Below are 15,603 nucleotides of genomic sequence, written 5' to 3'. Positions count from 1 at the left end.
CATGACAAAGCTGAGAGTCCCAATGGAAAGAAGGTGTGAGATGTATGCTTCAGAGAATACATATCAAAAGAAGGGAAGAGCAAGAAATGGAAGCTCCTACAGTGAGCTGTGGGCAGTACGAAGATGTTTTGAGAAACTTAAAAACCACGGGATTCTATGTCTGGACTTCTGCATCAAAGTAATAGGTGTGAGTTTAATTATGACCCACTGCCTTTCTTTTTATTCCAGTATTTCTCCATTTTTCTTGACCCATTCACAAGCAATAATTAACAGTCTCATCTTCCAGCATTAGTATAACCCTTACTCCATCACTCAGGCTGAAAATCACCAATGAATATGACACATAAGTCCCTCTGGCTCCATTATCAGCACCTACATAATTTGAATTTTAAGTACTTAAATCTTTATTTGCAAGCCAAACAGCTCCACCTCTCACCTGGTTACCCAAAAGGCAAAAAGTATGACAATCTACAGACATGGCATTCCAGATGTCCTGGCCTTTGAGAAATATCGAAGTAACCTTTAAGACAAACCTCCCATCTCTTTTGCATTGTCGGTGGGAATGCAAACTGGTGCAGCCACTCTGGAAAACAGCCACTCTGGAGGTTCCTCAAAAAATTAAAAATAGAACTACCCTACGACCCACCAATTGCACTACTAGGCATTTATCCACGGGATACAGGTGTGCTGTTTCGAAGGGACACATGCACCCCCACGTTTATAGCAGCACTATCAACAATAGCCAAAGTATGGAAAGAGCCCAAATGCCCATCAATGGATGAATGGATAAATAAGATGTGGTGTGTGTGTGTATATATATATATATATATATATACACAATGGAGTATTACTCAGCAATCAAAAAGAATGAAATCTTGCCATTTGCAACTACGTGGATGGAACTGGAGGGTATTATGCTAAGTGAAATGAGTCAGTCAGAGAAAGACAAAAATCATATGACTTCACTCATATGAGGGCTTTAAGAGACAAAACAGATGAACATAAGGGAAGGGAAACAAAAATAATATAAAAACAGGGAGGGGGAGAAAACAGAAGAGACCCTTAAAGGTGGAGAACAAACAGAAGGTTGCTGGAGGGGGTGTGGGAGGGGGGATGGGCTAAATGGGCAAGGGGCACTAAGGAATCTACTCCTGAAATCATTGTTGCACTAGATGCTAACTAATTTGGATGTAAATTAAAAAAATAAATAAAACTAAAAAATAAAAAATAAAAAAAATAAAAAATAAAAATAAATAAATAAAAAAGACAAACCTCCCAGAACAGAATTCCTTACTTAGAAGTGAAATCATCTAAAAAGAAAAATTTATTCTACGTAAGTCCAATTCTAAGCGTCCAATGCGAAAGCCAGGAGCTGGGATAACTACATACCATTCCCACGGGAAAACCAGTGAGCTACAAATAACCCTTGTGAACGAATTCTCACAGCGCCCCGTCCTCCGTAGTGTACCACTGCCAAGTTCATCAGTGACGTCACTCAAGGCTTCTTCATGCAACTTCACTTCACTAGGAAGCTGCTGGGGAAAGGGTTTCCCATGACAACTGCAACAACAATCTTGGAGGGATCTCCTCTAACACCAAGAGGAGTGATCCTGACCTAAGCCTTTTTTCTACGTCCTCTGGCAGCAACGTAAGGATCCTATCTCTACTATGCATGACTTTCTACAACTCACAAAATGGAGGGAGGAGATGAGAGATGAGAAATGAGGTCGCTTCCGGCTCAAGAAGAAGGAAAGGTCTATTTTGGAGCATGAATTCTCGAAGCTATTTCACTTTCAGTCCTGTGGAGTAAGTTACATGCAGGCAGAAACATCCACGCCGTTGATGGATTTCCACGGAAGTCCATTAACTAGGAGACTTTTGTGTTTTGTTGGGATCACTGTGCCTTTATAAATAGAAGCAACCAACATCAAAGACACCATGAGATTTTTCAGAAGCCTTCGTTCCTAGCTTCCAGAAAGGAAAGGGCTGCAGAAACCACATTCTGGATATTCAAGCTCTAGATAACCTAGAATGATTGACCCTAGAACATTCAGCAGGAAGTAACAGCTTCCCCAAAACACACACCAAAGTTAACTTACCAAGTTACAGATCATGCTCTGGTCTGTCTGCATGGTGAACAATGAAGTGTCCTGGGGCTGAAATTGGGGAGAAAATAAAAGATGAAAAATTATGAAGGTTCCACCTAACTTGCTAAAAAAAAAAAAGACAAAGATATCATTTAAATTAGCTTCCATCAATTGTATCCATAAACATATTATAAAGTTTTTTAACAGTCTCCTTTTATTTTAAATCAGAAGAGCAGGTAATGCGAAAGTAATTTTAACAGTAGATGTTCTAAACATAGATGTCATAAATGTAGGTTAGCATGATACTATATAATAATATAGAATCATTTAAAAGCGGGCAGTGATTTCAGGGACATTTCTGTTCTGCAGCTTATCTTCTGGACATCTACACTGAATTAGAATTTAACAACTCGAAGGGGCGCTCGGGTGGCTCAGTCAGTTGAGTATCCAACTTCAACTCAGGTCATGATCTAGCCACACACTGGGCTCGCTGCTGTCAGCACCGAAGTTTTCAGCGCAGAGTCTGTCCCCCTCTCTCTCTGACCCTCCCCCGCTCATGCTCTCTCTCTTAAAAATAAATAAAACACTAAAAAAGGAGGGAAAAAAAAGAGTTCAGTCACTCTAAGCTATATGTTCACACTTTTTTAAATGTTAGAAATTCAATCTTACACTGTTACCTAAGTATGACCTCTATGGGCTAATACTGAACCAAAACTTAAACATTTCATACCATGTATTCATTGACCTAAAAAATCAAGCTGGAATAAATCTAAGGGAACAGTGACCTCTAAGACAATATTCACCTCTCCTTATGCTGGTAGCCAGGTTTATAACCAGCAGATGAAAGACTGGAAAAGTCTTTCCTGGTTAATCCGACCAGTTGAAGACAAAAAAAAGTACCTACAGAAAAGGTTCCCAACAGAAAAGCTGAGACAGTGACACTTGGTTAAAGATGTCGAATCGAGGCAGTTACCTCTGTTACCTCCAGAATGCAAACTAAACCATAAAGGGAATTTCATAAAGCAAATTTAAAAAGGCATAAATCCCTGAGCATAAAAAGCATGAGAAGAAAGATAAGAGCAACAAAATTTTGAAACTGAAAAGCAGACAAATGGACAAGTAAGTTGGCAGACCCAGAAAAAATCTGTATCCTAAGGTGACGTAAGAAATGCCAAAAAACCAACCTGGTTTATTACTCAGAATTCCTAAAGGATCAAGAATTAGAGACACGGGGCAGGGGAGGGGGGCACCTGGGTGGCTCAGTCAGTTAAGCCTCCGACTTCGGCTCAGGTCAAGATCTCTCATTTCATGACATTTCGTGGGGCTCTGTGCTGACAGCTCAGAGCCTGGAGCCTGATTTGGATTCTCTCCTTCTCCCTCTGTCCCTCCCCATTCTTGCTCTGTCTGTCTGTCTGCCTATCTCTCTCTCTCAGAAATAAATGAACATTAAAATTTTTTTTACAAAAGATTTAGAAATGTGGGTACCAAGGGAAATAGAAGCTGGGTGGTGCTAAAGGTGGGGAGCTGGCTGGAAGTCTACTAAAAAGTGACTGGACCTCAAGATCCTTTCATCGATCTGCAAACCAAGTGATATCCTTCACTCCAATACAAGACTTGACATTTTTGCAGAGGCTGAAACAGAGGGTCTCTGGACTAGGGAACACACAGACATCTTAGGAATAATAAATACTGACAGTGGGGACTCCACTCCCCACCCCAACTTCTTTCCCAGTCACCTCCCATTATACCCGCCAGACATGAGACAGAGAGCTGGAAGTTTAACCAGCCCAAGAAAAATAAATGCCTGAAGAATTTCACATCAGGGGCTCCTCAACAGGAAAAATGAGCCAGAAAGTTCCAGAACAACACCTATAGTCAGAGAACTCTACCTACCAGTACAAGTTCCCTGACAGCTTTTTACTATCTCACTCTTAAATGGGAGTAGATAGCCAAGATCACCAGATATTTAGGAAAAGTCTCACATATTAAAGGAAAAAACTGAATAGTTAAAAAAAAAAAAGCAAATGGAAGAAATAAAGACTTTGCAGGTGGGAAAAAAACCTTAAAAAACGATCATGTTTATTAATAGTTTCAGAGATATAATAGAAGTGTATTCATGACATAAGAGGATGATGCTATTAAAAAGCAAATATTCAGTAAATGAAAGAGTTCTTGGAAATTTAAAAAAAGAGTAAAAAAAACTTGTTAAAAGAACTGGAAAGGGGCGCCTGGGTGGCGCAGTCGGTTGGGCGTCCGACTTCAGCCAGGTCACGATCTCACGGTCCGAGAGTTCGAGCCCCGCGTCAGGCTCTGGGCTGATGGCTCAGAGCCTGGAGCCTGTTTCCAATTCTGTGTCTCCCTCTCTCTCTGCCCCTCCCCCATTCATGCTCTGTCTCTCTCTGTCGCAAAAATAAATAAACGTTGAAAAAAAAATTAAAAAAAAAAAAAAAAGAACTGGAAAGAAGAGAAAGATGATCAAGAAAAAGAAACAGCAAGGAAAACAATGATTAGAAGACTAGGTGAGGAACATATGGAAAAGAGAATACGACAGAATGAGAGAACAACCAAAACAGAAGAGAAACCATGAGGAAGGTAAAAAAAAAATCTCCAATTAAAAACAGACATAGATTTTTAGATTAATAGGGCCTTAGTACAATGCATGAAAATAGACTGAGACCACAGAATATCACTGTAAAATTTCAGAGAAGTGGGGTAAAAAAGAGATGCTACAAACTTCCAGAGAGAAAGAGTGGTATCGAAGGGGGCAGAAAGAGAAAGAAAGAAGGAGAGAGAGAGAAAGAGAGAGAGAGAGAGAGAGAGAGAGAGAGAGAGAGGAGTTTTCTTAAAAATACCAAAACTCAAAATAACAATATAATGATTCAACACTTCCAGACATCACCGCCCCCCCTCACCACAAACAGGTGCACTCCTTAATTCCCATCACCTGTTGCCCCCATCCCCCTGCCCACCTCCCCTCTGGTAAGGACCAGTGCGTTCTCTACAGTTAAGAGTCTGATTCTTGGTTTGTCTTTCTCTTTCTCCTTTTTAATTCTTTTGCTCATTTGTTTTAGTTCTTAAATTCCACATATGAGGGAAATCATATGGTATCTGTCTTTCTCTGGCCGCCTTATTTCACTTTTGCAAATGGCCAAGATTTCATTCCTTTTTATGGCTCGGAAATATCCCATTGTAAATACACAGACCACCTCTATCTGTTCACATGAAACTAACATAAGACTGTATGTTTACTAAATTGGAATTAAAATAAAACCTAGGACTAATATCAATCATTTCCCAATAGTTTTTAATGGTTCAGTCTCTACACAAATACAAATTGCCTGCAAATTGAAATTAAAGTTCTGAAATAAGCTACAGAATTTCTAGTAGTAGATGAAAATCTACTATTTCTAGTAGTAGATGAAAATCTACTATTCTATTACAGTATTACACAATTAATGGTGATGCCCAATTAAAGACCAGCCAATACATGAAGAACGGGTCAATACAAGGAGAACAACATAATAGATACTTGGAAGGAGAATACCATTTAAATAACTATTCAACACTTGATCTTAGGCAAAAGGTTGAGAAGCTATAAATAACTAAGATTAAGAAAGGCCCCTAGGTGGGGCACCTGGGGGTCTCAGTTGGTTAGGCAACCGACTTCGGCTCAGGTCGTGATCTCAAAGTTTGTGAGTTCCAGCCCCGCATTGGGCTCTGTGCTGACAGCTCAGAGCCTGGAGCCTGCTTCAGATTCTGTGTCTCCCCCTGTCTCTGCCCCCTCCCCTGCTCACACTCTGTGTCTCTCTGCCTCTCAATAATAAATAAACATCAAAAAAACTTATAAAAAAGAAAGGCCCCTGGGAAAACTGACAAAATCCTCAAATATTAATTAAAAATTTATTTTTTTAATTTTTAAAGAATATTTATTTTTGAGAGAGAGCGAGCGAACGAGCAGGGGAGGGGCAGAGAGAGAGGGAGACACAGAATCTGAAGGAGGCTCCAGGCTCTGTCAGCACAGAGTCCGATGCAGGGCTCAAACTCAAGAGCCATGCGATCATCACCTGAACCCAAGTAGGACACTTAACCCGACTAAGCCACCCAGGAGCCCCTCAAAATCTATTCTTGAGGGAAATAAAAAGACTCTATGATCTCGCTATAAAAGTCAAACATGAAGTAAAGTTTCTGTTTGTGAAATAGTTCTGTCAGAAAATTGTTTATTCTAAAAATTAGCATGGAGTTGTCATGATAATTTTACTAAATCTAAGATAAATTTTTTTAAAATTTTTTTTTCTCAACGTTTTTATTTATTTTTGGGACAGAGAGAGACAGAGCATGAACGGAGGAGAGGCAGAGAGAGAGGGAGACACAGAATCGGAAACAGGCTCCAGGCTCCGAGCCATCAGCCCAGAGCCCGACATGGGGATCGAACTCACGGACCGCGAGATCGTGACCTGGCTGAAGTCGGACGCTTAACCGACTGTGCCACCCAGGCGCCCCGATAAATTTTTTTTTTAAAAGAATCAAAACAACAGTCTCTCAGTGTCAATACTAGGAGGTAGAGAAAATGGAGGAATGACTTCAAAATTCTAAGGGAAAATATTATATCCTAATGAAATATCCAATCTTACAGACCATTTTGTACATAGATACAGACATTTTCAGATGTATAAGGTTACCAATACGTATTTCTCATGCATACTTTTCTTAGAAAGCCTACTGGAGGATGTGCTTTAATTTGTGGATGAGGACATGTTCTAGTATGTGGGATTAAACCACAAAGGAGGCATACTGGTGTCCAGAAAGAGAGGCCTGACATAAGAAAGAGGTGAAGGCCAGTCCCAGGTCAGACATACCAGAAGAGCCTGGGGAACAGCTGGGGCAGCAGGTGTAGCCAGAGAGAACCCAGTTCAGACGGAGCAGTCCAGAAAGAGAGACGAGCAAATTCTTCAGGAAGATGAAACTGACTGAATGCTTAATGTTTGCCAAAAAAAAAGGAGGGGAGATTCACAGAGTATGGGACTGAATTAGTGAGATGTACCTAAAAAACTAAGCAAACGAACCAACAAGCAAACAAGTCAGAGCCTGCAATTATTTCCTCAAAGGAGAACAAAAGGTTGGCATAAAAGTAAATGGAAACTTCATGGCTGGGGCGCTGACAGCATTTGTATCATCGTACTATTACTATTACCAGAGATTGGCTGGATGGCTTTGGTGGGACTATAGCAGGGAGAGGGCAGGAAGGAGAAGGAGGGGTGAGCCATGGGGGCGGGGGGTTATCTGCAGGCATGTTAAGTCCGCACCCTCCAGAGAGGAGTCGATAGATAACAGAAGATAGATAATGATTTAGGAACCACAAAGTAGCATTATAAGAAAGTTACGTGCACACGTGTGGCTGAGATCAGAGAACCTGGTAAAAGGAGTTGAAGTATTTACCTCTAAGAAATCATCAGAAATAGAGGAGGTGTGGATGGTCTGAACTTTCTATATAAAACACTATTATACAATTTTGTTGCTCTTTAAATGACGTGCATTTATAACTGCTAAGCACACAAATTCAACAAAAAAAAGAGAGAGAGAGAGAGAGAGAAATGAGTAACAATTCTCCTGACCTGACCTTTTAAAGAGTTTCAGGCACACGGAAGAGATGCATTATCATCTCCCTTAGTGTTTGTGTGTACCTGCATTCGGATGTGGGTCTGAGTGGAACTTTCTCATTTCACAGGTAAGGCTGTGTATGATTCTGTGTAAGGAGGCTCCTAAAAACCATTTCTATTTTCTGAAGACCCATCCCATTAGTTCAAAACAATCCTCTCTCTTCTTTTCCGATAGCTGAATCTAGTGGATCTCTCGGATCAGGACAACCTCTTTCTAGTAGAGGAATCAGCGTAATTCCGTGGTTGGCTAACAATGTCAGTAGCTAGGACAGTCAGGAGGTACTTAGTATGTGCCGGGCTACCGGGCAAAGTGTGCTGGTTGCGTATTTCATGGACTCTTCACCACAACCCTACGATATTGCCACCATTGCTGCTTCCGTTACCAAACTTGCAAGTGACAGGGTCAAGTACTGCCCCGACGCGCTTAAACGTTATGTTACTCAAGTGACACCAAGGCCACTCATTCTCAACAGATGGGTTGTGCAAGCAAACCGATCTCTTACCTGGGTGAATCCATTAAATGTACCACCGGAAGCCTAAACAGAAAGGGAAATCAAAGTACGTTACTTTGTACCAGTTTTGTGAGATCAGCAAATGTCCGTCAGACAAGTTGGAAAGTAAAGACCAGCACACGTTTTAAAATAATACAAAAGGCTGCTGTGCACGAGAGTGTTTAGGAAATGCAAAAGGCCAAAGTGTATTATTTTAAATAGGCTGACCAAAAAAAAAAAAAAAAAAGATCGTTCTTACAATTATTGCTGGTGTATGGCTCAGTGTTAAGCAAAGCCCACTTTCTCAGTAATGAGAAGATGATTCCAGAGGAAAGTCAGTGAGCTTCTTTTTTAGGCCACTGATAGAATCCATCTGCATTCTTAGGACTTCTCTAAGACATCATTTGAATGAATGGCTTTTGGGAGATTCTATCGTTTCTGGGGGCCCTGGGTGGAAACACTGCATGTGTCTTACTGGAGTAGAATCATTTTAGGAATAGTAAATTAGTCTGTTCTACATATTTGTAGCAGTTGAACAGTAAAAAGGAAAGCGGAATAAACACAATAAACGGGATGGTACATAGACTCATTAGTTCCCAACACAACCATTCTGCTTTTTGTAATTTTTTTTTTTTTTTGGTCAACCTATTTGTGTTTGGTTTGCACAGATTTCAAGGAGATGAGGCAGGCGTCAGAGAAGACAGTGATGGAGAATGAAATAGGTGGGAAACATTAGGAAAAACAGAACCTACAGAAGTCTTTGGCTAGTCTATACTACATACGAGGGTAAGTACCTCTTCTTTATCAGGCTCTATTTCTTGGTACAACAATCCATATCTCTGGTTAGCAATTTCATCTTCGGATAAATCTGAGTTGCTGAGGTCACTGTCTTGGGGACTAGCGGGACTGTCGGTGCTAGCATTGCGGGAGGTTCCCAGAACCAACGGTCTAGCCGTGTCTCGCCTTTGTTCCCAGCACTTAGCAATGGCGTGTCCCCCCACGACATCTGCCGGTGAGTCCACCTCCAGCCCTCTCTTGCCTTCAATTGTATCTAAATGTTCCCAGGAATTATCTAAGCCTCCCACATCTCTGATAGGCCAGTGGTTAATGGAATCGAACCAATTGGCAAAGCCACTTGCTTGGCCATCTGGTATACCAGAGAATTCCAATATATCCATATTATTCACTGCTGAATCCAAGCGTGGCTGCCAGATTTGACCTGGATCTGTTGCCCAAGAGTCTGTTTTCACAATACTTGGTAAGTTAATGGTAGGACTACAGTTCCCAGTCACTGTACTTTCAGACCCCTCTATTAACGAGAACTCTGCCTTACACAAACACCAATCTCTTCGGTTTGCATTAGCTCCCAGAGAATAATTAAGGTCTGTCCTAGACTGAGCTGCCACTTCATGGTTTACTGAGGAAACAACAGCGTGATGTTCATCCCTGCCAACCCCAGGAGTAGGTAACACAGCCTCCTGCTGAATTTCTTCTGCATCTGCACTGCCTCGTCCTGAGTGATGTATTACACCGTGGTTAGGAGGACCTATTGAATTTTTCCTTATGTCTCTTCTAGCTAAATCCCATCCCTCAGGACTGGCATTTTCAATATTAGATACAGAATCAGTCTGGAGACGCAGATTTAAGACATCTGCGTGACGGGCAGGGTTAGCTCCAGAGCCTTCTATAATTTCACGATTATTGATTACTACTGGACGCCCCTCATCTAGCCCTTGGTTTCGGTCACCAAATTCAGCGGCCGTAGCTACTCTTTCCAGGTCTTTTTCTAACACATCAGTTGTATCAGAATTCTTTGCACTGGTCTTTTCACTTTCCCGACAACTAGCTCTTAGATCGATGCTCACTTCCTCTTTACTGATTTCTAAGGTCTCCTGGTCTGGCTTTCCTGTTGTCTTAAGGAGATCTACTAGCCTGCTTCCTGCACTTTCCCGTGCTTTCTCTTCAAATTCCTCTGTACCTTCTAGGGCCTTGAGATCAATAGGTCCAGTGTCTACCTTTTCATATGTCTCCACACCTGCCCACAGAGAATCTTCGATCTTCTGTTTCTCTTCCTCTTCTTCTGACTGTTCAACATCTTCTGGACTTTCTTCGACCGGGCCACCAGTTTCTGTGGCTGCCATCTCTGAGTCAGATAAGTCATGAGGCCGCTCCATCTCCATATAAGCAGCTGTGGCAAATTCAGCCTCAGGCATGGGCTTTGGGTACAGCTGTTCACTTCCACCCGGAGGGGCTGGCCCCACGACAAGCTCGCCCTGGTCAGCTACAGTGTGCCAGTCAGCGGAAGGAAGCATTCCAGTGGACAATCTCATGTCCTGCTCTGCTTCAGAGAGACATGAAGAGTCTTCCTGAGACCCACCTTGGGTAATTTCCTGGCTGACACTCTCTGTACTAGCATCAGGGCCCCAAATAAATGCACCTAGGTCAATTTGAGATCTTTGAATTTCTTCGGCCAACCCACTGTCTGGAGTTTCCTCCATGATCAGGTTACACAGGGAAAGGCTTTTTGAAGAGTCAGTCTTTAGAGTATGCAGAATAGCAAAGGAAAAAAAAACAAACAAACATAAGATAAAATAGACCATGGCAGGATTTGATGAGAAATGCAAAGCTCTTCAGTAGGGTAGCGCCAGTTAAACAAAAGTAGAGAGTATTAAAATTAAAACTAAAATTAAATGGTTAAGGTTAAATCTGCAACTAGCAATGCCATGGAGGAAAAAAACAAGCTCATTCTAGATAATATCCACATATACAAGGCATATTAAATATAAAAAGAAATCCAGAATATCCTGGATATTTACCTACCGGCTGTACCAAATCAGTGCTTGTCTGCATGAGTAAAAAGAATAATAATAATCAGTAGTAGTAATAATAATAATAAGGCAAAAGAAGAAAATTCCCTAGCGCCTTAACATCCCATGCTGTCCAGAGTCAACATTCTCCTGAAAGCTGTGGCTTTTACTGGTTTGAGATCAACTTTTATAATTTGTTTTGTGCTAGGGGTGAGTTTTGTTGCAATACTGTTTAAGATGACACAGTTGAAACCTGAAGAAAGCCTCTGTCATTTTCTAGTCGGCAAGGAGGCCTCGTGGCTATTACAGGACTTCTGCTTTAGCAGAACTCTGAACTGCGAAGTTTTCAAATAAAGAAGCAAACTCAAGAACACGAGAGTAAGATCAAGCTCTAGCACCCACAAGAGTATACGCATCACATGCTCGGTCACAGTACCAGAACAGATCTTCCCCCAAACTCCCCCCACACTGGGTTCTGCCTCTGAGGCAGGGGGAAGATGGTCTGGTACTAACTGCTCTGACTGCCTGGGCGATTGTCCTCATGTCCTCCCCGCCCCCACCCGCGAACTAGAAGCCTGGTCTGCACACAGACGACACTAAGGGATTGAGGGGAGCAAGGAACGCCAGCAATTATGGCCAGGGAGCTACTGTTCTGCAGTGTCGCCATCACCATCTTTCTTTTTTTTTAATTTAAAAAAATTTTGAGAGAGAGAGAGCACGCACGCAAACAGGGGAGGGGCAGAGAGAGGAGGAGACACAGAATCCTAAGCAGGCTCCAGGCTCTGAGCTGCCAGCACAGAGCCCGACATGGGGCTCGAACTCACGAGCTGTGAGATCATGACCTGAGCTGAAGTCGGACACTCAACTGACTGAGCCTCCCAGGCACCCCGGTCATCACTACTTTTCTTAGCAGGTTTATCCTCTGAAATAATCAGTGCTCCCCCTAGATGATACCTTCACCCTCACCACACCCTTCCTGGAGAGGAAGGAAAAATGTATTATAACTCCAACTGAAGATGTGAAATACTGGAACAGTAAAACATGGGCACTGTCCTCTTGATCTTCAAGAAAATCACCATGGAGTTGTGGCTAGAATTCAAATGTCCTGAACGGCAGTGCACATATCTCTTTTTGTGATTACACGAGCAAAGCCAGCTCACTATAAAAGATGTTTTCAGTCAACATTTTTTAGCTCTTCTCTTGAGAGCTTTCCAGGATGCTTTAAGGATCCTAAGTAGGGCAGTATAAACCCGCTCCTGTGGAAGGGAAGGGGGCAGTCAACTTTCTGTCTTAGGGGAAGAGAGTAGCAATGTCACTTCAGAAGACTAGACCCATGAACACCAAGATCTGGCAAACTTTCCTACCGCTGTCTCACTAAAAAAGAAGAAAAACACACCAGGCGCCTGGGTGGCTCAGTCGGTTAGGGTGTCCGACTTCAGCTCAGGTCATGATCTCCCAGTTCAGAGTTCAAGCCCCACGTCAGGCTCTGTGCTGACAGCTCAGAGTCTGGAGCCTGCTTCAGATTCTTTGTTTCCCTCTCCCTCTCTCTTTCTCTCTGCCCCTCCCCTGCTCACACTTGTCTCTCTCTCTCTCTCAAAAATAAAGTTTAAAAACATAAAAAAGAAGAAAAACACGAAACCCAAGTTGAGCTCTGAAGACCATTTGACCAGAACTTTTCCAATATAGGGCAGACAAAGGCCTTATTCCTCAGGGATACCAGGCTTCATGTGAGTATGGCCACCCTCCTAATTCCCCGCCACCCTCCTAATTCCCCAGCACAGATGCCGCCACCACGAAGTTCCTTTTGTGTCTTTTTTCCCAACTCTAACTTCTGGAAGTGCCCCTCTTTGCCCATCAGATTAGCTGAATACATACCATTACCAGTAATAGCTACCTTTTATTGCTATGGACCAGATGTGGGGCTAAACACTATAAATATTAACTACTTGATCCTCACGTGGCCCTCTGAGGTAGGGGACATTGCCCTTATTTTAGCCAGGAGAAAAACTGAGGCCGAGAGAAATTCATAAGTCGCCCGAAGTCATATTGCTGTAAGAGGTAGAGTCTTGATTCAAATCCAGGGCCGTCTGGCTCTAAAGCCCAAGATCTTGTTGACGAAGCTTCATTATTACTGAAAATAATAGTGAGAAACTGGGTCCCGGTGCAGAGTAGCGTGTCCCTTACGTTTGCTCAGCCACATTTTCTTCTATTCTACTTAAAAGCAATAAAAAAGGTGCACGTCCTCAACCGCAACATTTCCTGTGGCCAATAACAACGGGAAGAAGCATAAAAAGGCATACACCACAGATTCTTGCTTATCTAGGAGTCTGGAACAATGACACTCTTCCACGCCACTGTTTCTAGGTGCTGGTAATGCTTGGAACCACCAGGGAGCTAATTATGGTTCTAGGGGGCTACATTATCATTAAAAAATGTCTAGGTCTTCAGGGCCCCTGGGGGGCTCAGTTGGTTGAATGTCTGATTCTTGATTTGGGTTCAGGTCATGATCTCAGGCTTCGTGAGACGGAGCCCCACGTCGGCTCTGCACGGACAGTGTGGAGCCTGCTTGGGATTCTCTCTCCTCTTTGCTACCCCTCTCCTGCTTGTGTTCTCCCTCTCTCTCTCAAAATAAAAAAATAAACTTAAAAAAAATGTTAGGTCTTCTTCTCATCACAGATTAATTAAAATATAATAAGGTTTCCAAATTTCTAGGGCTCCAGATACATCAAAATATGAGTTCTCCGTACTCTTACCGTCCATAGGTCCCAGGGCAATGTCTGAAAGCAAACAAACAACAATATGGTTAGCATACAAATCCCAAGCATGTAAAAAAAATACTGACGTGATGGAAGTTCTGAAAATAAAACATTTTTGAAATATTTAGTACAGCATTGTTCAACAGAACTTGCTTTGGTGATGACAGTGTTCAGTATCTGCGCTGTCCAAGGTGGTAGCCACCAGTCACAGGTACTATTAAGCGCTTGAGAGGTGCTAGTGTAAGAGAACCAAAATTTAAAATTTATATACTTTGATTGTATTTAAATTGGAATAGTCAAATGTGCCTTGTGGCTACTACAATAAACCACAGGAGACCAGTCAATCTGCTTTTCACTTTAGGAGTAAAAACTGTATCTGAAACATGATGAATGTGTTTAATTCACACACACTCACACACACACACACACACACACACACTTAAAATGAAGTACAAGGTGTCCAGATTTTAGTTTCTCACATCTTTGAGGAAATACAGATCTAATCATTGCTACTGCTTCCTCTCCCCCAACCCTCCAAATTCGAGAGGATGAATTATGACCAGTTTGATGGTCAATGAACCCCAGAAAGGTAGTTCTTCAATATGCTGAATTAGATGATAACACAGCTCAATTAATAATCATGCAAATTAGCAGGGTGCCCGCTAGGACATAATGGATGAATATGCTTACTACTGGCATTTTAATTATAAAGCTCATTGATCCTGGAGAGCGAATCCAGATGGTTCAAGTGACTTCCGCCCATGTGTTTGGGAAAGTGAGGGAGACCTCTCTCATCTCCTTTGTGATTGAGAATTGCTGCTAATGCCACACCCTCTTCTGTCTTTGTCTTTGTGACTAGAATCAGATCCGTGTTTATGCACTTGTTTTGATCTCTAAATAAGTGGCAAATTAGAGAGCCTGGCACGCCCAAACTAAGAACATGGGGGTTTCCAGATGGGGTCACAGATGTCTCATTGGGATTCAGTACTACAGGACAGGGGTCCTGTGGTCCTGAGAGAGCCCACCCACCCTGGGCTGTATCGCCCCAGCCGCCCTGCGTCTCTGTGCAGCCTGGATGCTCTCTGGGTTAGGTCCCACCTGTTGAAGGACTTAAGAAAGGAGAGCAGAACGGTTGCATGGAAAGCCCCAGTTATTTGTATGTGTACTCCTTCTGTATCTAACATGCTTTGTGTTTTCTTGCTTCCTAGCCTCTTAAGAATCACAGCTCCTAAAAGCTACCCCATATCCCTGCCTCATGCAGACGGCGTGGGGTATTTTCTCCAAAGGAAGGCGGCAAAGTGAAACGTCTTGTTTATCAGTCCTCAGGATCACGAAAGGACGAGTTAACTCGTGCGGACACCGTGGAGATCACAAGGTGAGCTGTTCTGCCAGCAGCAAGAACATCCATTTAAAGCGTGGGGTCAAGCGATGGTTAAGCGAGATCATTCTGAACGAAGGGGAAAGAAGGCCTGCACAAATCTAATGGCTCTGTGCTTTTTTGCTCTCTCAGCCTAAGACTGTTCTTGGAGAAGAGATGTGATTAGAGCCAGCTCACAGGATGACTCTGCAGTGAGGTGACTCAATTAGAGCCACTGGGCAGTCGGGGCGGTTTATTACCTGGCCTGAGGGAGGACACGGGGCACACACAGCTTTTTCTAACTGCGGTGATACATTTTCTTCAGAAGAAAGACTTGTGAAGATTTAATCAAGGTCATTTAAAAAAACCTTTCTTCAAAAATAAATAAACGTTGAAAAAAAAAAAAAAATTTAAAAAAAAAAAAAAAAAAACCCCCGTTCATGCTCTG

The 15,603-nt window shown here is 42.4% G+C and overlaps 1 protein-coding gene across 2 annotated transcripts in view; it reads right to left on the bottom strand.

The window, feature by feature from the left end:
* AMPH (amphiphysin) overlaps positions 1-15,603 on the bottom strand; it is a 250,025-nt gene that overhangs the window by 34,303 nt on the left and 200,119 nt on the right. For both annotated transcript variants that reach the window (XM_047851074.1, XM_047851075.1), the window contains exons 13-16: positions 13,796-13,819; positions 11,056-11,079; positions 8,248-8,280; positions 2,100-2,156 (exon numbers count right to left, since the gene is read on the bottom strand). In XM_047851074.1, the coding sequence (XP_047707030.1) occupies positions 2,100-2,156; positions 8,248-8,280; positions 11,056-11,079; positions 13,796-13,819 (138 nt within the window). The remainder of the gene's footprint in view (positions 1-2,099; positions 2,157-8,247; positions 8,281-11,055; positions 11,080-13,795; positions 13,820-15,603) is intronic.

The sequence above is a fragment of the Prionailurus viverrinus genome, chromosome A2, assembly GCF_022837055.1.
Source record: "Prionailurus viverrinus isolate Anna chromosome A2, UM_Priviv_1.0, whole genome shotgun sequence".
Classification (NCBI taxonomy): domain Eukaryota; kingdom Metazoa; phylum Chordata; class Mammalia; order Carnivora; family Felidae; genus Prionailurus; species Prionailurus viverrinus.
This window is presented reverse-complemented; position numbering and strand designations above follow the sequence as displayed.